This window comes from Crocodylus siamensis, chromosome 7 (assembly GCF_052110815.1).
Source record: "Crocodylus siamensis isolate JL-2025a chromosome 7, ASM5211081v1, whole genome shotgun sequence".
Classification (NCBI taxonomy): Eukaryota; Metazoa; Chordata; order Crocodylia; family Crocodylidae; genus Crocodylus; species Crocodylus siamensis.
In genome coordinates this window covers 23,441,015-23,465,690 of record NC_143401.1, presented here as the reverse complement: position 1 = coordinate 23,465,690, position 24,676 = coordinate 23,441,015, and the positions used below count along the sequence as shown (strand labels likewise).

The 24,676-nt window shown below is 50.9% G+C and overlaps 2 protein-coding genes and 1 long non-coding RNA gene across 4 annotated transcripts in view; 1 reads left to right on the top strand and 2 right to left on the bottom strand.

Moving 5' to 3' along the window:
• The window catches only part of LOC149859604 (uncharacterized), a 135,545-nt gene extending 133,918 nt beyond the window's left edge, over nucleotides 1-1,627 (bottom strand). Inside the window, exon 1 of the long non-coding RNA XR_016443530.1 lies at nucleotides 1,499-1,627. This is a non-coding gene — a long non-coding RNA (uncharacterized LOC149859604). The remainder of the gene's footprint in view (nucleotides 1-1,498) is intronic.
• Nucleotides 1,579-12,061, top strand: LOC149859603 (homeobox protein MSX-2-like). Its single transcript, XM_090057800.1, has 2 exons — nucleotides 1,579-2,412; nucleotides 3,433-12,061. Exons 1-2 carry the CDS (start codon nucleotides 1,722-1,724, stop codon nucleotides 3,852-3,854), a joined length of 1,113 nt encoding a protein of 370 aa, XP_089913926.1. The 5' UTR covers nucleotides 1,579-1,721; the 3' UTR covers nucleotides 3,855-12,061.
• Nucleotides 12,062-12,210: 149 nt separating this feature from the next.
• Nucleotides 12,211-24,651, bottom strand: ZNF511 (zinc finger protein 511). Of its 2 annotated transcripts, none has more exons than XM_090057802.1 (6): nucleotides 24,375-24,651; nucleotides 21,671-21,744; nucleotides 20,154-20,355; nucleotides 15,008-15,132; nucleotides 14,179-14,367; nucleotides 12,211-12,346 (listed from the first exon to the last, which is right to left on the bottom strand). In XM_090057802.1, the coding sequence occupies exons 1-6, from the start codon at nucleotides 24,513-24,515 to the stop codon at nucleotides 12,319-12,321; spliced, it is 759 nt and encodes a 252-aa protein (XP_089913928.1). In that variant the 5' UTR covers nucleotides 24,516-24,651; the 3' UTR covers nucleotides 12,211-12,318. The 2 variants fall into 2 exon arrangements, with proteins under 2 accessions (XP_089913928.1, XP_089913927.1); XM_090057801.1 differs by having other exon boundaries at nucleotides 12,211-12,374; nucleotides 24,375-24,649.
• Between the last annotated feature and the right edge of the window lie 25 nt (nucleotides 24,652-24,676).

The window sequence follows — 24,676 nt, the reverse complement described above, 5'->3', positions numbered from 1 at the left end:
TCCGCCCGGGGGGGCTTCGATCCGCATTGTTCCCGGGGTCACATTCGGGCTGCGGGTGGAGAGGGGAGAGGAGCCGGGACGTCCGTGCCACGGCCCCGCCAGGGACGCTTTCCAAGGGCCGCCGAGCCGCAGCTGCCAACACTGGTGGCACCCGCAGGGCCCCGGAGAAGCGCTGTTGCCTCCGCGGTTCTCCATCGCGGACACAGTGCGGCCCCAACTCCTGTCCCACCACCGCCTCCGGATGGCCGCCGGGATCTCCGCGGAGCTGAGTTGTGGCGGCCGCCGCGGCCCGGGGAGAGGGAGCGCAGGAAAAGGGCCAGCCGCGCTCCTCCTCGGCCGGAGGGGCCCGTGAGCTCCCGCTGGACTTCTGGCCAAAGCGGGCAGGGGCGCGCAGGCTGTCCTGGAAAGAAATAGGGCCGGTTGTGCTGAACCTGTCCTGAGTTGGGGAGCGCGGCGGGCGCCGGCGGGAGCGGGGACACCTCCCCGGACAGCGGACAGCTTCAGTGATTCACTCTGCGCCCACTGCCCGCCGCTCCTGCGGCCGCGGCCGGCTCGACGTGGATCCCTAAAGCGACACCGGTGATCACAGTGCGACACCAGTGCACCCACCCTTCCGAGGCGGCTGGGCAGCCGGAGGCCTCCCTAGTCCCTCCGGAGTGCAAAGGGCCTTGAAGGGACGACAGCAAGTGCGGAAGCGCTGGGCTCTGGCCAGCCGAGGCACGGGATAAAAGAAAGAAACCCCCAAAGCTGGAGCGGCCCGAGCCCCAGTGTCTCCTCGTCACTATCTTGAAATGCATCTTGGTGCTTTCCTGTAGCCGCGGCATCCCCAGCTGCGACACGGGGCCGCTTGCCCGATCATTCCAGCAGTTCAACGGTTAACAGCCCATAACGCGCCCCGCTTCTGCGCCCGCGGCCCTCAGCCTTGCGCTAGACATGAAATGCTGAGGACAATTAAGCGGAGTTTAACTGTTGCCTATTCTCCCAGAGGTAGCTTCCCTTTTGATCCTGCCGTGCCTGGCGCCTTCCAAAACATAACTTGTCTGCCTTATTAAATGCATTGACTTATGGTGAAGAATGGCCTGGCGCTTTTCAACTGAAGCAGCAAAAACCTGAAAGGACCAGGACGGGCTGAGCAGCAGAAAGCCTGGGCTGGCTGTAATAAATTAGCGATTACGCTGATAAGTATAGCAGGAGCCTGAAAGTCGCAGCAAAGTTCAAGAAAACCGAAGGGGGTGGGGGAGGAGATGAATAATTCTCAGCCTCCAGAGCAGCAGTTGGGGGGGCGAGGCGCCGGGCCCTGGTGCGGGTTAGGCAGGGCGCTGGGCAGCTGCTGGCTTTGCACTGGTGGGGGATGATCCGTGCTATCCGACCCCTCCCCTCCGGCCGAGAGGGACACTGGGGGGCCCAAGGGCTGGAAAGGCTATAAGGCAGGGTCACCACTGTGCACACTCTAGATTAAGTAATTCAGAGACGCTAAACTTTGGAAAGGGCATCTTACTTCTTTGGATGCTGGGGGTATAATCGGCCGGCCGAGCCTCCGGACCTCATGGGGGCCCCTCTGCCTGCTGCCCTCCATCCCGCATAGCTCCAACAAGCGCCCGGCCGTCGGGGGAGAGCGCGCTGCCGCCCCACCGGGCAACCGCGCTGAAACCGCCCTGGCCGCTCCGCAGCCATCAATAACTAACTGCCCCTCGCCCTCCCGGGCCAGACAGCCCCGGCCAATGGCAGCCACTCCTGCGCGCACGTCATGGGCTACAGGGGGCGCTCCCATTGGAGGACGGCTACATGAAAGAGGAGCGGCAGAACTTTTAGAGCTGTTAAAGTTGGGAGGAAGCGCGCCGGAGCTCGGAGCCCCCTTCCCGGCCCGCCCCGAGCATGGAGCGCGGCGCCCCGGCGCCCGCCCCACGCCTTGCAGACCCGATGCCAGACCCCGGGGCCTGAACCTCACCCGACCGCCTCGCCCCTGCCAGGGTTTTATGGCCCCGTCTTCTCTCAGAATGAATCCCGCCCACAGGCCACTCAGCCCGGAGACTGCCAGCGACGACGAGACCAGCAGAGGAGCGGCCGCCGCGTCCCCCCGGGGGAGCCCCTTGGCTGAGGAGGACCCGCCCCGGGTGAACTGCGAAGCGCCGGGGTGCAGGGATCAAGTCTCCTCTAGCTCCCTGTTACCGTTCAGTGTGGAGTCCCTCCTCATCTCGGAGGGCAAACCAGGCCCCAGGAGCAGCAGGACGCACCAGCACTCTTCGGAAGTTGCCCCCGAAGCACCCCCTGCCCCGGGCCGGAGCACCGCGGACGCGGGGGAACCCGGCCAAGACTTACCGGAGCGGCGGAGCAAGCAGCAGCTCCCGGCGATGGCCGAAAGCACGGGCGAGAGAGAGCCCAGCCCTTGGTTTGCAAAGTCCTCTTCTCCAAGTAAGTTTCCCAAGTGCCCCCCCAGCCCCCGTGCGCCAGGCGCGGAGCCCTTGGGCTGAGCCAGGCAAATATAGCTGAGAGTGGGGCTGCCGGCTCCTCCGTCTGCTCCGGGCGGTGACGCAGTCTCTCTTGCCGAGAGCGCAGCCCGGCTCGGTCCCATCTCCGGCCCCCTCTGACAGCGGGTGCAGAGCAGCTGGGGGCTGCACCGCGCGCCCGGCCTTGCTCTGGCACCTGCGGCCGGAGCGGGAAGGGAGCGCACGAGGGAGGCGTGGGAAGGCCCGTGAAGACTAGGCCGAGCAGGCGGCGCGGCGGTGAGGTCCGCGCAGGCTGCATCCTCCGGCCCACGCGGGGTGCCTGTGGCTCTAGGCTCCTTGTCTTGTGCCAGCAGCGCAGCCCCGGCGCGGCCCGAGGGGAAAGGCTCGGCCCATCGCCCCCGCCGCCCGCGCATCGTGCCTGGTTCCGCCGGGCGCTGCGTAGGGGCGAAGGGCTCCAGCCCCCCTGCAGACCTCGCTAATCGCCAGCAGCGGTCCCGAGTCGCGGAGGCCTGTGCGTGAAGGGCCGAGCCGGGCCGGGCCGGCTGTTGACCCTCTCTCGAGCCGCGGGTCACCCATGAACTCGGCTGGCCTGGCCCCGGCGAGGTTCCGGGTCACACCTGGCAGAGCCGGCCGCAGTCCCGCGGCTTGCGGTACCCCTGGAGCCGTTGCCGAACCAGAGCCAAGAGGCCCCTGGTGCCCGACTCCCTGCGGGCTGCTTCCTACCCAGCGCAGCTGCCTGGGGCTCGGAGGCTGCCCCAGGCCTAGGCAGGCTTTGTGCCTAGCTGCTGGAGGGAGAGGCCTGCTTTGCGCCTCAGTCGGCCCCGGGGCTGCGCCCAGGCTTTGCCGTCGGGCAGCAAGAGAGCCGGCTGCCGAGAGCTCCGAGGGGGTAGTTCGGGGCCCTGGGGTGGAGGGCTCCCCTTGCCCCGTCTGCAGGTCAGGAGCCTCCCCGCACTAAGGTGTCTGCGCACCTGTCTGTCCCCTGCAGGGCACCCGAGCCCTCCGTCCTGCACCCTGAGGAAGCACAAGAACAACCGCAAGCCCCGCACGCCCTTCACCACGGCGCAGCTGCTGGCGCTGGAGAGGAAGTTCCGGCAGAAGCAGTACCTGTCCATCGCCGAGCGCGCCGAGTTCTCCAGCTCGCTCAGCCTCACAGAGACCCAGGTCAAGATCTGGTTCCAGAACCGCAGGGCCAAGGCCAAGCGGCTGCAGGAAGCCGAGCTGGAGAAGCTCAAACTGGCCGCCAAGCCCCTGCTGCCTTCCTTTGCGCTGCCCTTCCCGCTGGGGACGCACCTGGGCTCCCCGTCTCTTTACGGGGCCTCGGGCGCCTTCCCCGCCCGGGCGGCGCTGCAGCCGGTGCCGGGACTCTTCACGGCGCCGGTCACGTACGGCATGTATTACCTGTCCTAGCGCCCGGGCGGGGCGCTCGGCGGGGGGAGCCGGCGCGGACCCGGGAGGCTGCCCCGCCGCCGCTGGACGGAGCTCCGCGCTGGGACACTGACGCCACCGCCGGCCTGGCTTGGAGGCGCCCCCGCTGCTCGGGCGCTGTGGGCCGGCTCTGACCTCTGCGGGCCCGGACCGCCCAGGCCCCGCGGGGAAGAGACGCTGCTGCTCGGAGCAGCCGGCCGGCGCCCTCTCCTCGCCCCGGGCTCGCAGCACCTTCGCCCCCTTCCTGCCTCCGCCCCGGGCCCGGCGGGGCGGCGCCCTTCCTTCGGACACCGTGGGCCAGCCCCTCTCGCGCTGCCCGCGGCGGCTCCGGCGTGGCGCAGCGCGGACCGGCGGGGGCGACTCCTGCGCCGTCAGGACGCCGGGGAAGGAGGAAGCGCGGGGGCTTCCCGGGGCGCTGCGGCGCGGAGCTGGGCCGGGGGCCGCTCGCGGCGGGGCTCTCGCTCCCGGACGCGGCTCTGAGGCTGTCGAGACGGCCCGCGCGTGGGCCGGCGAGAAGCCTCCCTGTGTGTACGCAGCCGCCAATAAAACCGCTACATTCACCCTCTAGCCGGTGCCGCGTCCCCCCGCCGCCGAGCCAGGGCCCGGCTCGTGCCCCCGGGGCTGCACCGCGGACCCCGCTGCTGCACCCCAGGGCCGGCCCCCACGTGGTGCTCCTCAAGCCCCGCTGCAGGCGGCTGCGCGCGGTCCCGGGGCACGGGCCGAGGCTGGGCGTTCAGCTGCGTGTCTCCCGGGGGGCGCCGGGCCCTCCTGGCCCCATGCATCCCGCGGGGCCGCCTTCGGGGCGCCCGCCAGGCTGCTCCCGGCCGCGGCGGGTCGCCCGAGCGGGCAGCGCGCGGCCCGGCCCCGGCGCAAGACGCCGAGCTGCGCTGCGCCGGCCGGCCGGGGGAGTGGGCGCTGCTCGCTCCCGGACACCCGCGCTGCGCCCCGGGGGCGAGCTGCGGTGAGCCCCGGACCCGGCTCTGCCTGAGGCCCTGCCGCCCCCTGCCGGGCGCGGCTGGCTGCGGCCGGGTCTCCGCATTGGCAGCCACACAGATCCGCCCGCCGGCCTCCTCCTTCCGCCGCCTGCTCTCCCGGCCGCGCTGCCTGCCGCGCCACAGCGCTTTCCTCCTTGGCTCTGAAGGAGCCCGCGCCCGCCTGCTGCTCCATCCAGCGGCTGCGCCCCGGCGGAGAGCTCACAGGCCGCTGTCGTCGCGATTTCCCGCGGCCCGCTGCGGACCGAAGAAACGACGCGCACGGCAAGGGTGCAATTTAACAACGCCGGAGCCTGGCGAGTAGCAGGCAGACGCTCCTGTCCCAGAACAGCTACAGCTCTCCCTGCCTTTGAAGTGAATCAAGACCCACTTCCTTGGAAAACTTCCCTTCAAAGCACTAGGCAGCCGAAGTGCTGCTTTTCATGCTGATCCTCCACCGCTCAGCTTCCACACCTTTATACCTGTCCACGCTTGGTGTCCATCTTGGACTGAACATCTTTAGAAAGAAGGGTTTTGAGATTCAGATCCATGAAACATCAGTAGTTTTATCAAACATTTGTTTAAAAATCCCTGCAGTGTTTTCAACAGGTTCCCAGAGGGGCTGAAGGAGGGAAAGGAAGGTTGGTAAAGATGTGAAACTGATCAAGTGAAGTGGTCAGCTGAAAGAGATGCTCTTCACCTTCCCGGTGAGAATAGCTTCAGCTTCCTACACTTGGATTTACAAATTCAGACTTGTGAGTTCTGAAACTTCTATTTGTACTGATCCAGAAAACTTGGGAGAGTTTTCATGTCCTGCTTGCACATTCCCACAGCATTGGATGTGCTTTTGTGCCCCACTGAGCCTTCTCCCTTTTGTCCAAAGGCACATTTACAGCTTGAGGCAGGTGGTGAAGGCAGGAACATGCCAGCTTCCTGGGAAAAAGGAAGAGTGGTAGGTAAGAAGGGACCTGGAGCTTTAGTCAGGAACTATCATTATCATTATTGAGCAGGGCCTCACATGTCCTTATCATGAAGAAAGCACTTTAGAGAAGAGGTACCTGGGAGTCTGAGAGGAAACATGGAGTTATCAACAGTTACTCTAAAATGAGAGATCCAAGTCTGAGTCCCTTAGTAGTACTGCTTTGAGAAAGCAGTGTGGCAGATCTCAGAGCTTGGCTAGGGTGGCCTCCATTCAGTCTTGCCACATGAAAAGTAGCACGTTGTAAATCAGGGTGGGCGAAATGCGGCCTGGGATCTAGATGCAGTCCGCCAGGCCACTCTATCCAGCCCGCGGGGCCCCTAAAAAATTTAGAAAATTAATATTTATCTGCCCCGGTTGCCTGTCATGCAGCCCTTGATGGCTTGCCAAAACTCAGTAAGCAGTCCTCCGCCCAAAATAATTGCCAGCCCCTGTTGTAAATCCTTTTATATGACTGTATTTTAGTTGACACAAAGGGGTAATCATGCACCAACAAATTATGTTCATTATCGTTATAACAGACCTATTCCTGCATAGTCCTCTATATAAAGAGCTTTGAGACCCACAGATGAGTTTATGAATGAAAAGCCAAGTAAACAACAAAGACTTACTTGAGCTTCCAAACTTGCAGAACCCTGTTCTAACCACAACACTTAACATCCCAGCTCTCACAGCAAGAAAGAGAACACAAGGTCTCTGGTAGCCAGTGGCCTATAGAGCTCTAGCAAATATTTGTTCTCACAGGTACAGTGAGTCTTCTCCCTCCTAAAAAGGGTATCAGTGTGCTGTAGAACTGAGAGCAAAGACTTAGGAGTCAACACAGCTACATTGTTTGAAAATCCTCATTTACCATGACAGCTTTAAACAGGGATTTCTGAGCTACAGGCAAAGTTAATGCTGGCCCTTGCTCCCAATATAAACACCTCCTTTAAAATATCTTCTCTTAAGCATTCATAAAAGGGAAGTTAAAGGAATCCAAACCTGAAAGTCTGGGTACATTTTTATTTGACTGTCTTCTGCTGTGCTGTCTTCTTTTAAGGTTAACTGTCTTAAATAGGAGAAAGTTTCCACTGAAACAGCAACTTCTAGTGCCCATTTTAGGGTCAAACCAGTTTCAGTCAATAACTGTAGTATTTAAGATGAAGGAAACCAACATTACTAACCAGTTACATTGTACAGGAAACCCTGGCTATTTGCGGGGGATATGTTCTAGGGATCCCTGCGAATGGGGAAATCTACAAATATATTCATGAACGGCGGTGGGAGTGCTGTCAGCGGTGGAGGAGGGTGGGAGCGGGAGCATGGTGAGAGCGTGCAGGGAGAGAGCATGTGGGGGGGGGTGCCTGGGTTCCAATATTTGCACTGCGAATCACAAATCTGCAAATGGTGAGGGGTTCCTGTATATCATTTAAACTCTCTCCAAAACAGAAACATTACATTTCTTTCATTCAGTCACATATTCAGAGGTCATTTCATTATCTTTTTAACCATTTATAAAACAGAAATGCTTTCTAGTCCTCAGTGGCTGTAAGGACAGGGGATCTGATAGAATCTTCATATTGTCAGCAAGTGTTTTGTCCAGGGTCTTAACAGGAACAAGTAAGCTACAGAACAGGTAATGCAGTTTAGCTTTAGTTTTAATGCACTTTAGCTAAGTAAAAACAGCATTTTCCCTGATGCAAATTCCCATTGCAGGCTCACCACTTATCTGATGAACTCTAACAGAGGGACTTTTTCCCAAACAGCTAAACAGTTTTTAATCCTCTCTCTTGTCCCCTAAATGAGTGGGGTACTCATTCCTAGTATTGCAAGGTTTCACTTTCACCACACCACAAGTCTTGCTTCTATTGTAATCCTAGACTAGGATCCCAACCCAGTCACTAATTCAGGGCTGGGCAAGATGCGGCCCGCCAGACCATTCTATCCGGCCCGCGGGGCCCCTAAAAAATTTATAAAATGAATATTAATCTGCCCTGGGCTGCCTGTCATGTGGCCCTTGATGTCTTGCCAAAATTCAGTAAGCGGCCTTCCACCCAAAATAATTGCCCGCCCCTGCACTAATTGTTGGGTTAAGCTGAAAGGTACAACAAATGTAAGCAAATGAAACAACTGCATTCATCTACATCAGGGCTGTTCACAGATTCCCCCCACGCACGTGCAGGTAACGCTAATAGCAAGGGGCAGCCTTCCTGCCCCTTGGGGATCTTCCCTACCATGCAACAGTGGAAGAGGTGGCTGCAGGGGCCAGTAGGCCCCACGCAACCCACAAGTTGCATACTGGCCCCTTGCGGTCTGCCTGCAATCCATAAGCGGGCAGTTGGACAGCGCTGGCGTAAGGGTTAAATACTTGTATGGAGTCTCTCATTCAAGAATAAAACAGCCTTAGTTTGCTGAAACAGCAGCAGCATACACCCTAGTTGGCAGCCTCTCCAGGCCCTTCTCAAATGAAACTTCTATTCTCCAATAAGAAGAGAGCAGAAAGGAGAAAGAATTCCTGCCAGTTTCCTAGCCAACCACAGTGGCTGAACGAAGGGGCTGCCCTTTCATAGCCAGAAAGCAAGTAACACGTAACTAGTATCCACCTCTAAAATCTTCTCTAAAGAACTTGTCTGAAATCAAACATATCGATGACAGTGCTAGGGGCAGAACTCTATTTTTCTGGAGCGAATTCAAGTATCTGAACCAACTCATAGCTTCTTCTCTCCAGCAAGACCAATGCAAGACTCATAAAAAAAACCTCCCAATTGTTTTGTTTGGCTTTCAAAAGTTTTTAGTGGAGAAAAAAAAATCAAGTTTAAAATTATTTTAGCAGGGCTTTCCTCGGCCATGGGTAAAGAACCCTAGGTATCACAGGCAGGAATCCTACTTTTAGGTCACCAAGTTAATTGTGACTTTGCCAATCGAGCATGAGGCATCATTTCAAAAGCAGGGCAACACCATACATAACTGGTACATGGCAAACTTCAGGTTGGTTCATGTACCCCAAGCCAGAATCAGCCCTTACAACAACCATACTGCAGGACTCCCACAGTATTTGCAAGGTGTCCCCAAGCAAAAGCTCACCCCACACCCACAAAGAAACATTGTATTGTACAACAGTGTGCACCAACAGGCACATGGAAACCAGACAGGAGGCATTCACTCATAGTTCAGTATGTTTATTTTCAATAGACACAAGCATTTTGGAAGAGGAGAGCCTCCTTCCCAAACACACACAATCCAAACCAACACAGAATAGCTTTGCTATTCAATGGGAAGCTCATGCAAAGGTGTTTACCTGAAAAAATTAAAGGTCATATTTTTACCACCAGGGCTGAGCCCTGAATGAAATTACAAGACAAACTGCCTTTTAAAGAAGTATGCCCTAACTCCACTGGAGTTAGAATATATCCATCCTAGTTCAAGAATTCTTATACTATTTTCACTTGAGTTAATGGGCTATCAGTTACACTGAGTTAGCTAATAATTATTAATGCAGGTCTTTGTTTCAGAACACAAACCTAAAACAGAGGCATCCACTCCAACATGTATTAACCCTGCCAATCTCCAGGTCAGGATCGCTGACCAAGGCCACAAGTACCCTTTTTGCTGACTTTCCTGAAAAAGGGGACATGGGAGACAGAGTGGTAACTGGCTGGCAAGTCAGCATCAAATGATGGCTTCTTAAGTAGGGGCCAGACAATCACATTTAAGAGCATTCAGCACCTGATCATCCTAAAGCAAGGCCTTGACAACCCTTGCCAGTAGTGGCTTGTTTCTTAACACTCCTAATCACTGGAGCCTGTGTATCTAGGCAGGTCCAAAACACTACGTCCAGCATGTGCCCCACTCCATAGGTTCGACCAGTTACTATCTCATATATCCCCATGGTTGACTTGGAAACCATGAAGTCATTTTTTAGCTCCAGAGAGCATGGATGCTGAAATCTCCCAAGAAAGTAAGTCTGGGTATCTTCAGCACTACTTCTGAGCCCCACTTGGCTAGTTCAGGTCAGGTAATTAGCTGTAGAGCAGTGTAGCTAGTACACCAGCAGAATTCTCAGTCAATACTCAGCCTTGAGTGCAAGGCAGACACACTCCATGCTGGACAAAATTGGTAATGGATACCACCTGTGCGCCAGATTTTCCTTGAAGACTACTGGCCCTCTGCCCCTCTCCCTCACCCCCCAGCCTGATGCTGCACTGAGTATCCACCTAGAACCATCAGGGCAAGCACCAGCTCAGAAGCCTTGTCCAGCCAGGTCTGTGATGCATGCAAGATCAGCAGCTGCATCCTGAATGAGGTTGAAGAGACTGCCATTTTATTAGCCAGCAACTTTGCAAATACCAGCAGCAGCACAATGAGGGTTCCCAATAGCCGATCCCAGTTGAGACAGGAGGAGAAAGACTGGGGAACAGGCACCAGGTGCCTTCCTCTGTGCCTCTGATGGTGTGTTTTCTCCTGCCTGCTGTATCACCTCTTGCCCAGCACAACTCCAGTGGGCAGTTGCTGCTCCACTAGTTCCCTCCCTGAACTCAGTGTCTTCCTCCAACATGGTAGATTCTATCAGGCCCCTGGGGCTGACACACTATGTTAATCCATGGATTCTCTAATGGAGTGAGTTGTTGCGGGAAGATGGCCTGACCATGGTTGGGGAGGATTTGTGCCTGACTGATCAGGCAGAAACAAGCTAAGATAAGTTAACCATCCCTCCCATCACTCTCCCTCAAGGCCAGGGCCTCCCTCTCTAAATGAGAAGTTATTTATTTTACTTGCATTCCTTCCCTCCTTCTCCTGTCTCTCACCAAAGGGAGTCTTTTCACCCCTCCCTCAATATCCACAAACTTAGCCCCTTTTTGTTGGGATGTGGGGGGCTGTGGGTATTCGCAAAAAAAATTCCATTTTCCTGTCTCCCCAGCAACACATAGAATAATTTAAAAAGTATTACATAGGGTAAAATATTAAACCCTACTGGCCCTACTTGTCAAGGGTGGCCTGCAAGCCTTAAGAAGTTAGTTCAGAGGAGGCCTAAAAATGTATTTCTTTAAATACAGTCTTCTGTTGCAGCACATTATGCGAATAACTTTTCTGCAAAGGCCTCCCACTCTAAAATTTCAGAGCATATCAGTATGAAAAAGGTTGGAAAACAATTTAGTCCCAGTTTATGTTCTAAACCTGTTTTGTACACAACTTTATATCTGAATGCTCCATTACTTCATCTGTACACATGAGTGAAGCACAGATACCCTTATCTATAAGGAAGTAAGACAAAGGCAAGATAACTTCCAGTCTGGCATTTACAGACTGGATCTGAACTTTTAATCTTCCAATTAAATTGTTAAAAAATGGAGTCTTCTTAACAGCACAATAGCTGAGCCAATGGATCACAACATAGCAAGGTTTAGTCTCTGCATATGATTAGAATGGATATAATTTTGCAAGCAAGGTCATCTTTAGAAGTCACAACTCCCTTTCCATGTGATTTCTATGGCTCCAGAGTCATTCTGCGAAGACTTATATAAGAAACACCGATGTGGAAACAGCCTTGCTGTCCTCTTTGAAAGTTTGCTAATAGAAGTAGACTGCTTCAAATGTGATTCGTTTTTATACTAAGAACTTTTTTCATTTTTCAGTCTTGCCTCTCTATACAAATACTCAATTTAATTTTTTTCCTGAACCTTTTGAATTACCTTCAAATCAATGCATTTTAGGCACCACAGTAATTCTCAACCCTCAGAGCAGCATCCTTGCTTCAGACTCTGAAGTCATGTTAAGAGTCTTCAAAGCCCTTATTCACAAATCTTATCCTGTCCCCCAAAGAACAATGTTGCCCCTCCTTCTGTGTCTGAAATTGGGAGAGTCAAATGGTGTGAATGATGGAGGAGCTGCGCCTGCTACATGCAAAGAGCACAACAAAAGCTAGTGAGACACAAATACCTCTACATATCTGTTCTTCTTTGGAGGCATGTGTATGTAGGTTTGTTTTAAGGGGGTGGTGGTGGGATCAGAGAAAAGCACACAGACTGTTGGGCCAGGCAAAGAACAAATGCAAATATGATGATGTATCCCAGCATGAAACTGGGATCCTGTCAGGATAACTTCCTATAATGGCAAATCCTGATGTATTCCTTGCAACCAACCAGGATACTGCCCTGATATTCCTGTATTTTCTACCTGCAAAACATAGTTATTGGGTTGTGCCTCCCCTCCACACAATAAGTTTATGAAATTCTAGAGCTAGAACATCCCCTTCTCCCTCCCTTCTATTTACTACCCCTTTATGGAACGAGTATTTTTACATGATCAGGGACGATCCATCTGGACTGTCCCAAGTCTTTCTTGCCACTGGTGTACAACAGACTTGATACATCCACTACTGTGCTCAAGCAGGGGATCAAACAAACCTATCCATGCTTAGCTGTAGCTTTTATTTATGTCAGTGGACCAAGCTTTTTTTGGATCTTCAGTACTTCAGTCATTCCTCAAATCTGGTGCAGTGATTTTCAGATTTTCTTCTTCATGCTTTTAAAGCCTCGAGTGGCACCCTGCCCAAAGCAAATGGTAGATGGGATTCTGGAAAGAAAACATTTTGCATTTTGTATTCAAATAGCATCTTTTTTTTCATTTCTGCACATGCTAATTGGTTAGAATACCCTTAACTGGAATACCATGATATGCCCAACATGAGGCTGATAAAGCCCAAAACTGAATGGCAATCATTGCTGTTTAATGGGAAGCATTAGCAAAAGTTCTGCTTAATAGAGATGCATTAAGCAATGTCAAGACAGAACCTGACGTGTGCATAGAGTACTGCACAAGGACCTCAGTTTCCATTTAATTCTCTAGAACTTAAATTCTCACTAGAAGTTTTTGTAAATGAGAAAAAACCCTTCAAGTGGGAACACATGTCATAAATGCAGTGGAATCTGCCTAAATCTGAAAATAAACTAAATTGTGAATTCCTAGGGAGGTACACGATGGGGGGCATGGGAAGGAAAGAGGGTCCTGTATTTTTCAATCTGTTAACATGCAAGCCTAGTTAATTTAAATGCCAACACTGTCGACTAATTGGTTGCACTAGGAAAGGAAGCACCACGCTATGAAGATCTACACTGAGTACTGCAATTGACAGCTCTTCTTGGCACTACAAATTGGTGACCCTATGAAGATTAATCTCTTATACTCCTTTCTCACCCCAAATGATGAAGGAACTAAAACCCAATGGGATTCAAGCTCAGAAGCCCAGCAGGACAGGCATGATAGTTTTCTTGAACATCTGCAGTATATCAAGAACAAAGTTTTGTTTTGGCAACTGAAATGGAGAGAGGACTTCACAGGCAGAAAGGATCAATTAGGGGCTTGAGGCTATATAGCTGGGTGTTAGAGGAAATTGATACATCTGTGATTTGGTATAAACCATACAGAAAGTTTGCTACGATTTAGCTAAGTTGATTCACACACTGATGTACTTGAATAGACTCTGTCCCTTTCTGTATGCTTTAAAAAGATGATACAACTGTTACAGGTAGAAACAAAAGCACAGGGCTGAGGCCTAGGCAATATTAGGGAGTTTTTCAAGGAACATTAAGTTTGTTTCACATGGGCCACCATCAGGGTGCTCTCACATACAGAAGTTCCCTAAAACTGAGTCAATTTTCTTCAGTTTTATTTGGACATGCTTTCAGCACATTTGACAGATGCAGTCTTGATTAACTTAGGGCCTCACCAGTAATGATACCAGCAGAACTTGTGGGAGATATTTGTTAAGTTTTGCCACAGTAAATGCAACCTTATATTCAGGAAACTCAAATTCTAGTCCTGCCACAACATAAACTTCTTGTGCGATCTTGGAAAAACACTGCCTCTCTGCTTGTGTTTCCCAGTCTGCAAACTGGGATACTACCATCCAAACTCATAGGCAGCGCTATAATGTTTCACACATTTTGCAGTCACTTAATGACAATATAATAAATTAAGCTACCAAACTAACTCCTCCCATATTTTTTTGTTTTATCTTACTCTGCCCCTTCATACGTTTTATCTTACTTAACTTAAAACCTAGCTTCGTACTGAACTAGGTCAGACTTTTTAAATATGTAAACAGTCTATTTTTGCAGGCCACTTTTTTTGCCTTGCAGAATGCTGCCCACAAATTTCTCCTGCTAGCACATGAACAGGTCCTGTGAGGCCTGGCAATATCTTACTCACATTGCAGAGCTTTGCAGCGGTCCTGAAGCTGCACAGGAACAACTGCCTCTACAGACTACCTTCTGCAAGTCCCAATTAGACCAGGCACTGTTCTAAATTTTACTGGTGGTAACTTTAATCCACAGAGCAGCAGCTCATAATTTGGAGTCATAGGTAAAAGGAGACAGACCTGGATCTGTTGAGATGTTTCTCTGGTGGCAATGAGATCAGCCTGCTCAGAGGCTGAGAGGCATTCTCCATGTTCTCAATGGGAGATATTTCCATGGAATCCACTTGAGGTTGCTCAAAAGTTTTCATATTCATATCTACTGGCATGCTTGCATTCTTTAGCAAGGGAGACTTGCTGTGCTTGGTACTGCTGCAGAAGTAAATCATTGCCGTATTTTGATTATAAAAGTCAACCTCAATTTTTCAAGTCCAGTTTTAGGACCCATCACCCACAAATGAGTCAATAACTACAGGCACAATTCTTGAAATGTTATATCCCTTACAAAAAAATCCACAGGAGAATCAAGTAACCAAGGAAAGGATCCAAAGCCCTTTAAATGTCCTGACATCACGAGTGCATTTTAAATACATTTAAAATATGAAAATAAGTTTTAAAAAGCATCTTCTGTACCAAAGAGGGTTTTGCCCCAAGATCACAAATGAATGTGAGCTTTCAGTATGACCTTTTAGTTGTGCAACAGGGCAAGCTGTACCTGTTGAGAGGACCTGAAAGCCAGACGTTTTTGTCTTGTACCTTTACACAGTCTTAGAAGATCATATACTGACTGTGAAAGTGCTTTCTGGCTGCTATTCCTCTGAGGGAAAATGCTTTTGCAATGCTAGGAAGGGTATACAGGAGCTCTGGAATCCTAGATACTGGTTTGCATAATTGATGTATAGTACTCAAGAGAAGCACACAATTTGCTGGATTTCCCAGTGGTTCATTTGAGACCCCACCTATTATGCAGCAAAGAGATAAAAGTTGATGTTGTCTGGCATTTGGCAATTACCTTTTAGCTTTCTTTGGTCTATCAAATCGAAAATCAGAAGGATAAAGATGAACTGTGACCAAGTGATCTTTTCTTTCTTTGCTGCTCTTGAACTTCTCCACACAGCCTTGTACCAAACACTGATACTAAAAAAAAAAAGAAATCAAGAAGGGACAGTTTATTTTAAAACCCATACAGTACCACAAGAAAGGGTGTCTGTTTATGCACTGAAGTCATCCAGGGCAAAGAAGGATGCCCGCCTGACTTGCCCTACATTTATAGGTGGTTTTAAAGAAATAACATCATACTTATATATTACACATCTTTGGAATGGTTCTCATCTCTACCCCTGAGATATTGAGCCCTGCAGTATATATTTCCAGACAGAGTAATAAAATAATTCCCTTCACTCCAAAAAATACTGGGGGAGTAGTTATATGGGCTGTGTTGTAAAACAGCTCATATGATAAAACGTTTAACCTTACCAAAAAAGTCTATGAAAGCTAGCTTCCACTCACTCCCATCTCTAAGTTACATAGGTACTAATAGATTGTTGCACAAAATTTAGAACCAATTAATGTTTTCTGAAGCCACTTCCATCTTTGGAATTAGAAGAGTATTACCATATATACTCTAATATAAGAACCCTGAATATAATATGACCCCCATAATTATATTTTATATATAAAAAAATCTATAAATTTGTTACAATTTCCCAGGTATAGAATCAAATTATTGGAGGTTTGCTTGATTTTATCCACCTCTCACTACTTAGCAGGGAAAATAAATTTTGGAGGGGCCAGGTAGCCCCTCTGCCCCTTCCACCCACTTCTTTCCCCTGCAGCCCCTTCCTAACCTATGCTTATTGTCAGGCCCTGCTGTCCCACACATCCAGGCACATGCACTTGCAGCAGGTCAAATAGCAGCGACACAAATTTGTGCTGGAGATTTCTGCCTTAGCACACATGCCTGAACATACACTTTGGTGTGGGGCAAACAGTGTCACTTGGGGCAAATTGATCCTGCCTAGCTTCTCCAGGATCTTCAGCCAGGGGGAGTATACTTGCCCTCAGGAGCTTGTGAGGCCCAGCCAGTTAGTATCTGGGGATACCAGCCCCCTGTGCCAGCTGGACTGCTGAAGCAGCCCTAACCTAGAGTGGCCTCTGCACCCCTTACCCACTGCAGCAGTCTGGCAGTAGGGGCTGCTGCCTGGCTGTGACCTGCTGCCAGGCAGCAGCCCCTACATGGGGTCTCCCCACTTGTTTCATCAGCAAAGAGTCTTGTGTTCCCTGTTTAAAAATTGCAAATTCTGCCACAAAGCCCCCAAATTCTCTCATTAAAATACCCAAAAACAATGTTCTTCTGTGATTAAAATGAAAGACCACTATATAGAGAGAGATTAGTTGGGCAGTGTTTCACTGATATATTTACAATTTAAAAACAATCTGGAAGTCTACCAGTGCCTCTATCACCATAATAAACAAATTCTAAATATTTATACGCTTTGGCATTTGCTTTTGGTTTTTTTGTCATAGAAAAAACAGAGCTGTCCCTGCGTCCTCCACTCACCAGGATGTGGGGCATTGCGCAGCACTGACCTGCCAGTGCCCTGCCCCTGCCTCTCAACTCTGCCCCTCACTCCTGACCCACAGCCCCTGCCAGCTCCCTCCGGGCAGCAGCTCCATCCCAACACCAGGACAGCTGTCTCACCTGCTGCTTTGTGGCTCTGAGCAGTGCCACTCCTTGCGGTTCTGCTCCCTGTGCCTGTGCCCACGTCCCAGCAATCCCCATGCCATTCCTGGGAAGCCCCTGACTGTGGCTCAGGGACTTGGCTGGGCAAGGCTGTTCTAGGAGGGCAGGGGGGCTCTAAGCCTGGCTCTGGCAGCCTCTCCTACTCAGAGCGCTTCCCCACCCCTGACCCCCATCTCTCTTTCTCTCACACACATCCCTGCTGCCATCTCCACCCCTCTCCCCAGTCCATCATACCCCACTATGGGTTCCTGGGACAAGGAGCTCCTACAGGCTGGGGATGCATGTCCCAGCGCTGGTGTAGGCATGGAGCAGGACTCTAGTGGCAGTTGCCCCTGCAGCCACAGTTCCCACCAGCAGGTAGTATCCCAGCCCTTGTGGCTGCCTGGCCACACAGGGTGTGAGATTTGTGGGAGAAGATATGGGGCAGGGGGAAGGGGTATGGAGTTTGTGGGTGGGGGTAGGGTTTGTAGGGGCGTATGGGGCTTCTAGCTGGGTATGTGGGTGGGGGAGTTGTAGACGTGGTATTGGATTTGTGGGTGGATTGTGGGCATGGCAGGGGGTAACTGCTTGGGAGGGATGGGTCCCACCACCCCAGCTCCACATGGTGCATAGGCCTCCCACAAGAGCAGCAGCATCTGTCAGGCGCCTGGGGCCCACTGCTGGCAGAGCTCCCCCCTGCGGTGCGGCATGGCTCCACATTCCTGAGATCCAGCACCACTGGTGCCACATGTTGCAAGCCTGGACTGGGGCTGTAAGCTTTCAGGCAGGATCGGGCCCCTCTTCCTGTCACCCACAGTCCCGGCACTGCATGCAGGGGCCGCACGTTGGGCTGGGCTGGGCTTGGCCCTTCGTCCAAGAGCCCTACACACTGTTGGGCTGGGTCGGTCAGCTCCATGGAGACAGGATCCGGCCTGGCCAGACATGCAATCCCTGCATGTAGTGCCAGGACCCCAAGTGACAGCAAGAATGGCCAGGTTCCGCCCAAAGGCGAACAGCTCTGAGCAGGTGGTGCTGGTCTCAGGTGGCCTGGGCTGTGCCGCGGGCAGGCTTTGCTAGCAGTGCGCCCTGACTGCCCCACAACTGCTTCTGCTGCTGTGGGGGAGCTGTGTGCCGTGGGTGGAGGACCCACCCTTCCTGAACAGTCCCCCTCCCGCCCATGTCCCTACTTACCAGGGACAGCACCTGAGTCCGGGTTCCTGCTGCAGCCTTGCCCTGCTCCTATTTGCCCCAGCATGCTGAGGCAGCATGTTGGGGCAGCAAGAGGAGGGGGCAGCTATAGAGAAGCTTTAGTGGGGTGCCAGAGTGTCTCCTTGGAGGATCCAGCCTCAGGTTGCCTCAGGACACACTCCAGGATGCCGCCTTTTTCCGAGGGGTTTTTTTTTTTGATACTGGGATTGCCTGGTATCAAATTTAGAGTCCATGCTACAAATATTTTTTGTGTGGTGAACATTTTTTTGTTCCCAGTGTGCCTCTTGTGGCATCTTAAACTGCTTTGAAACACTGCAACAGCCACATGCCTGTTTATATATAGTATAAACTATGCATTTTTTAATTATTAATTTTGCTTCTCAGGCCAAATCAGTCAAATTAGTTTTGAATTTCACCCACCGAGCAGAGCCCAGTTGCTCAGCTCCACATGGTGTTACCACCAACAGGTACAAAATTAAATTTTGTGCCTCAAGCCAAATTAGCCAAATCCATTCCAAATTCCATCAGCTGTGTAGAGCCCCACCGGTCAAACCTATGTGGTGTTTCCACCAGCAAGTATCTTACTTCCCAGCCTCTTCAGCATGGGCTTTAAATACTCCCAGGCAAAACCAAAACCAAAAGGCTCCTGATTTACCTTATAGTTCATTAAGCTGGACCCCAGCAGAGTCAATTTTTTTCAAGCTATGGTGACCCCACAATTCAGTATATGTGTGTACTCCAGATACCCCTCACAAATGATACCCCTCACAAATGATTCATGTGCTAATTACACATCCACTCACGATTACAACCAAATTTCCTTTGTCACAAGTCATGGTATCTTTCAAAAAAATTATATGCAGAGGAAGCATAGGGCAACCTGGTTTGACTCCACCTCATGAAGAGCAGAGCCGCACTAGTCATATATGAAGGCTGACAGAGGGGGTGACAGAAGGATTCTCAGTGAACTGTTTGGGGCCCCATTTGGTGATGTTTACCAGTCCTTTAAGGCTGGTGAAGAAAAAGAAATCATTGGAATCAGGAAAGGCTCAGCTCAGCTGTTTAAGTGAAAAGGAAGTCAAAATGTATGAAATGTAGTGGCTCACTATGACCTGAAAAAGTCAGTGCTGAAGGTAACTGCACGCAACGGGTACTACCATTTATGTTATACAGATTATGGCTAATCTAGCCTTGTGGCATGTTCCCACCAGCATCTTGGCCTTTTGGGTAAGATCAAGTATTTCTGGCACCATGAGGAGGGTGTCAGGGCTGGCTCTGGACCTCCCAGTGCCAGACTGGTATTGCAGGGGTGTGTCTGGGCCTCCAGGCTTGGTGCCAGCTTCCCCTCCTAGGGGAGCAACTGCCTGTTTGTTATTTTTTTTAAGGGCCACAAAAGTTTCCCATCAATACGTTTACCCAATATGGGCCATGTGTTTTATAATCATGGTCAGTGTTGGCTGCATTTAATCAACTTCACAGTTGGTTTCCATTACTGAGCACATGCTGCTTTTGGCAGTAGTTTAATTAGGCAATGTATTTAATGAGGTTTCCTTGTATGCAAATGTAAGATGAGTGCCTTTTTCATCTTGTATTTGAGTAATCAGACCAGGGGTTGACAGAACTTGGTCTCTGATTGCTCATATGTGAACTAGAGTCATGTTGGCAATTCTCCATCAGGACATTTGGGACAAGAGCCCATTTACCTGTAGTTTTCTACCCTCTCCATTTCTGGCATCCTTGGAAGAGGTTAATAAAATTCATACCTCTATATTTATCCATCTACACCCCCCCTTCCCAAATAGAGGAGGAGGGATAGTCTGTCTGCTAGGCAAGAGATCTAACCTTGCTTTTCCCTGGACAAATTTCTTACCTGCTCCAAACCTCAGTTTCCTCATCTGCCAGACAGGCATACCACTTTCTTAATGAAAAATATGACTGTGAGGCTTAAAGCTGATGAAGAACTTAAAATTCCTTTGATAGAAGTCATTCGAGGCTGCAAAGGATATCACTTTCTTTTTTCACCTAAAATAGCTTGTGTCTTGTACTTCGTGCATACGTAAAACCTATTTGTAGTAAATGAGAAGTGACCAGGGTATGGCAATTTCTATACGTGAAAAGAGGGTCAAGCTGCAAATTCAAAGAAAGAAAAATGTTTAAGACCCACAATTTTAACACTAGAAAGTTCTCAGGCACTGGATATTTAAAAATAGCTTTACTTGTGACTCACCATGCTTTGCTTTTCTGCCATTATCTGGAAGAGAGAGTCATGCCACTCCAGGATGTGAATATCCAACAGATGCCCTGAAGGAAAAGAACGTTTGCAGAAAGAGCACACGTTCCTGTGTAGCGTGTTGTAGTGATGTTCATAACCCTCTAAAGTATCAAAGACCTGGCAGCATCCCGCGATATGACATGAGAATTCAGACACCCTACAAAGAAGTGATGAAAATAGTTGTATGTAGGTTATGTCCAGGGATCATGGGTCCCATTACCTCCCTGGGAGCATGAGCCACAGTGGGGTGCAGCCCTGCAACCCGAGCCCACAGCAGGCAGGCAGTGGGGGGGTGGGGGGGCAAGGTGGGCTCCACTCCACTGCAGCAGCCACAGCCTCCTGCCAGAGGCAGGTGGCTGTGGACCCAGGTCCCTGACCCCATAGCCCTGGCAGCTGGGAGTCTCCTCTGACAGGGCTGGGGAAGCAGGAACTGAGGATGGGGGGCAAGGGGCACCAGCAGGACCGGGGGGCTGTGGTTGGGGGGAGTTAGAGGCAGAGCTGCGGGGGCTGTGGGAGTGAGGGGCACCAGCAGGGCTGGAAGAGCTGCGGGGTAGAAGGGGCTTTCATTTTAATCATGGATTTGGGGGGGTTTTCCCCTCAGCTAATTTTTGACTTTTTTGACAGCATAACCATGATCCCTGGTTATGTCAAAGCCATCAACAGCATATAAATCACTGCCCTCTGTAAATTTGCATACATCTACATAACGTGTAGTTTTAGGTAGCTTTGATTACAAACTAATCAATATAGCGAAAGAAGGGGACTATTAAACTGGAGGCACAACAGAATTCGTTTATGAAGACAAAGTAATTAGGAATGCTTGTGTGTGAACTCACACAAACTTAAACTCCTTATGTGACTCTCAGACCAGCCATAATCTGCATATTAAGAATATAGTTATGCATCGTAAGGATGGACTTCTAATTTAGTAGGGAATTAATTAAAATTAAGCAAAAGCATGAGGTGTGAGCTATCCAATTTCAAAACCACAACAAGGGATTAAAAATCCACATATGTAGTTCTCTGAAAGGTAGCTGTATTCACCCTCAATCTCTGCTGTCTTATTTACCTAGTCAACAGCCAAAATAAAGAAGACAACAACCACCTGAACTTGCACCTTACCCCTCCCCACAGCTTAGTGTCTATATATTCCAATCAGGAAGGACCTGACTGTAATGATTTGTGCCAGTCCAGAAAACAACAATTTCTCTGTTGACAGACCATTAGACATGAGCAACAACAAAAAGTATACCACTATATAAAAGGCAGGAAATTGGTTTCTTCTGATCTGGAATCAGACATGATTAAAAATCCTCCACAATTACTTTCATTGGTGAATCCAGTTTAGAAAGATGTGAACAAACAGAAAGCAGAGACTACTGAGATAGCTAAAAGGAGGGCCATAAAAATTATCAAACGCCTCTTTTATAAGCAGACCTTACAACACAATTAGTATGATATATGCTACTTACTTGGGTTTTTCAGTCACTTGTGTAACACTCACTAGAATATCTTGGAGATACAAGTGTCTGTGAATGTCTCCATCCTAGAACAAAGAAGAGAAATTACTGCCAGTCTACAGCAGTGCACATTCAAAAAACACATTGAAAATCATTTTTATTCCTAACAAAACACTCGGTTAAGTATGAGAAAGGGGTGAGAACACATCCACTGGGGGCAAAGGGTCATATATTGCCCCAACTTTAAATCCAATCAACAGAACAAATTCAAAACATAACTTGGCCCTCTTCACAGAATACATTTGAGGCCCCTGGGGTAATGTGCAGATACACCAATGCCCTTTACTGTTACTGTGAGAATAACACCAGCTGCTTATCACAGGTCCTTTGTGACTCTTGCTCTGTAAGGTCAGGCCTCTATCATATGAACTAGGGAAAAAGCTCCTTTAGGGCCCAGATCCCACAAACACCTATTCAGCATTTAGTGCCAATTAATTCAAGTATTTGTGGACTGTGCCCCAAATGTTAGTAGCAGAGTTCTCTCTCCTGTTGTTGAGATGTTCCAGCTGGCCACAACTGATACTTCACAGAGACAACCGTGTTCCTCATATGCTTGTTACAGTATTTATTTTTATAACAACTTGAAAGTGGGCTATGTCCCTTTATAAGACCAACTTTACTATATGTAATTCATGTCTATACAGCTTCTTTTCTTCCACCAAAACCAAGTTCATGCATCAGTGTGCATCAAGATGGTTGGCCACCTAACAGGACATTCTAAGAATATCTAGGCAGCTTTCCAACCATCTCAGTGGCCAGAGCAGGCACTTTGGAGAGTTCCTGTAGCACAGGAACCTGTGGCCAAGCACAGGAACCTATGGTTACTGGCTAAGTAGTTACATAGCAGAATGAGAAGGCTCTGTCTCTAGTGAACCTAGAGCAACTTGCTGCCTGCCTGCCACACATCCACTGATTTTTGTTAGTCCATACCCCAGCCAGGGGCATCCACCTATGAGCTGTCAACCCTGCAAGCAAGTAGCTATGGCAGGGGTGGCCAACCTGCGGCTCCAGAGGCCCATGCGACTCTTCAGAACTTAATATGCATCTCCTTGAATCTTTGCACGAGCACACAGTCCAAATGGAAGCTGGTCACTGTGCTTGTGCAAAGATTCAAGGAGATGCATATTAACTTCTGAAGAGAGGCTTGTGGCTTTGGAGCTGCAGGCTGGCCACCCCTGAGCTATGGGCTCAGTTGGGAGTGCCTCCTTAGTTTACAACAGGGAGGCCTGTTTAAGAGACAGGAAAACATCACAGAAATCATAGAAAATTAAGGTTGCAAGGGACCTCAAGAGGCCATTTAATCTAACCACCTTTTCAAAGCAGGACCATCCCCAACTATGTCATCCCAGCCAAGGCTTTGTCTAGCCAGGTATTAAAATCTTCATAAGATGGAGATACCACAACCTCTCCAGAGAATCTGTTCCAGTGCTTTACCACCCACTTTGAGAGTTTTCCCTCCTATCTACTAAACTTCCCTTGCTGCAACTTGAAATCATTGTTCCTTGTTTTATCATCTGTCACCACTGAGAACAGCTCAGCTCCATCCTCTTTGGAACCAGCCTGCAGGTTTCTGAAGACTGCTATTAAATCCCCACTTAGTCTTTTCTTTTCCAGACTAAATAAGCCCAGTTCCCTCAGCCTCTTCTAAGAAGTCACATGCCCAGTCCCCTAACTATTTTTGTTGCCCTCTACTGAACTCTCCCAATTTGTCCACATCCTTTTTGTAGTGGGGGGCACAAAACTGGACACAATACTCCAGGTGTGGCCTCACCAGTGCCAAACAGAGAAGAAGAATCACTTCCTTCAATATGCTGGCAATGCTCTTACTAACGCAGCCCAATATGCCATTAGCCTTCTTAGCCCACAGCCCAGTGCCCACTGCTGCCTGGAGTCTGTCGCATCCCACCTGGCAGGGGAGACATCATTTGCATGGCCGTGAATGACTCGGGTGTAGTTACATGGGCGACTGGTGCCACCTTAGTCGGGAGGGGGTACGTACCCCCCACTGCAACCAGTCTTGATGCTCAGGGAGAGGGTTCCCCCACAGCCAATCTCACTTCCCAGAGAATGATCCCCCGCAGCCAATCACTGCAGCTGCTTCTGGAAGTGGCTGTGGCCGCTTCTGGGAGCTCCTGCAGCGATCGGCCAGTGCTTGCAGAGGGGGCCCCGACACTCCTCCTTGCCCACCCTACCCATCACCTAAGCAGGGAGCGCGGCCAATTGGGGGGGGTGCACCAGCGCTCTCAGGAGTGCAGATGCAGCCCCGTGCACCTCCAACGCATCCCCGCTGTGTTGTTGGAAGGTGAAAGCTTGTCTACAAACACCTCCAAATGCGAGCCCTTCAGCTACACAATGTATGGTGATGGGGGATTGATTGCTTGTGGGATTTTCCTTTAACTTGCTCCTTCAGCCTTTTAATTAGAGGCAAGCAAGACTAGGGAGCACCTGACCTCCACGGCCTCTGGGCTCGGAAGCAGAAGGCCGGCCATGGCTTGGGGAGACGCTGAGGCGCAGGCTGACAAGTGGGGGGGGGGGAGGGGGGCGTTGCCGGCGGCAGGGCCACGCAGACTCAAACCACGAAGCTGTGTTCAGCTGAAATCCGGGAGTGAATCCAGAACCGCTCCGCCGGTGAACCCCCACGCGCGGCGGGCCCTACCTCCAGGAGCTCGTGCTCGCGGGGGCACCGCAGGCGCTGGGGCGAGAAGCGGAACGGGGCCCGCGGCGGGGCGCGGCCCAACGCGGGCAGGAGCGGCCGCTCGGCGCGCAGCGCGGCGCTCAGCCCCGACAGCAGCAACATCCCCTGGGCCCGGCCGGCGCCGGGAGGCGGGGACAGTTCACTTCCGGGTCAGCCGGGACTAGAGACGGCGACTTCCACTCGGAGACAGCAGCACAACGCACTACCAGGCGGGAACCGCGACCGCCAAGCGGGGAGAGGCGTGGCGCCACGCCTTCGACTCT

Excerpts from the sequence above, each read along its gene's own strand:
- ZNF511 (XM_090057801.1), bottom strand. The coding sequence starts at position 24,515 with ATGTTGCTGCTGTCGGGGCTGAGCGCCGCGCTGCGCGCCGAGCGGCCG. Across the intron at positions 20,356-21,670 it reads CAAGTGACTGAAAAACCCAA|GGTGTCTGAATTCTCATGTC; the intron begins GTAAGTAGCATA and ends ACTTCTTTGTAG. Across the intron at positions 15,133-20,153 it reads TGGCAGAAAAGCAAAGCATG|TATCAGTGTTTGGTACAAGG; the intron begins GTGAGTCACAAG and ends TTTTTTTTTTAG.
- LOC149859603 (XM_090057800.1), top strand. The coding sequence starts at position 1,722 with ATGGCAGCCACTCCTGCGCGCACGTCATGGGCTACAGGGGGCGCTCCC. Across the intron at positions 2,413-3,432 it reads TGCAAAGTCCTCTTCTCCAA|GGCACCCGAGCCCTCCGTCC; the intron begins GTAAGTTTCCCA and ends TGTCCCCTGCAG.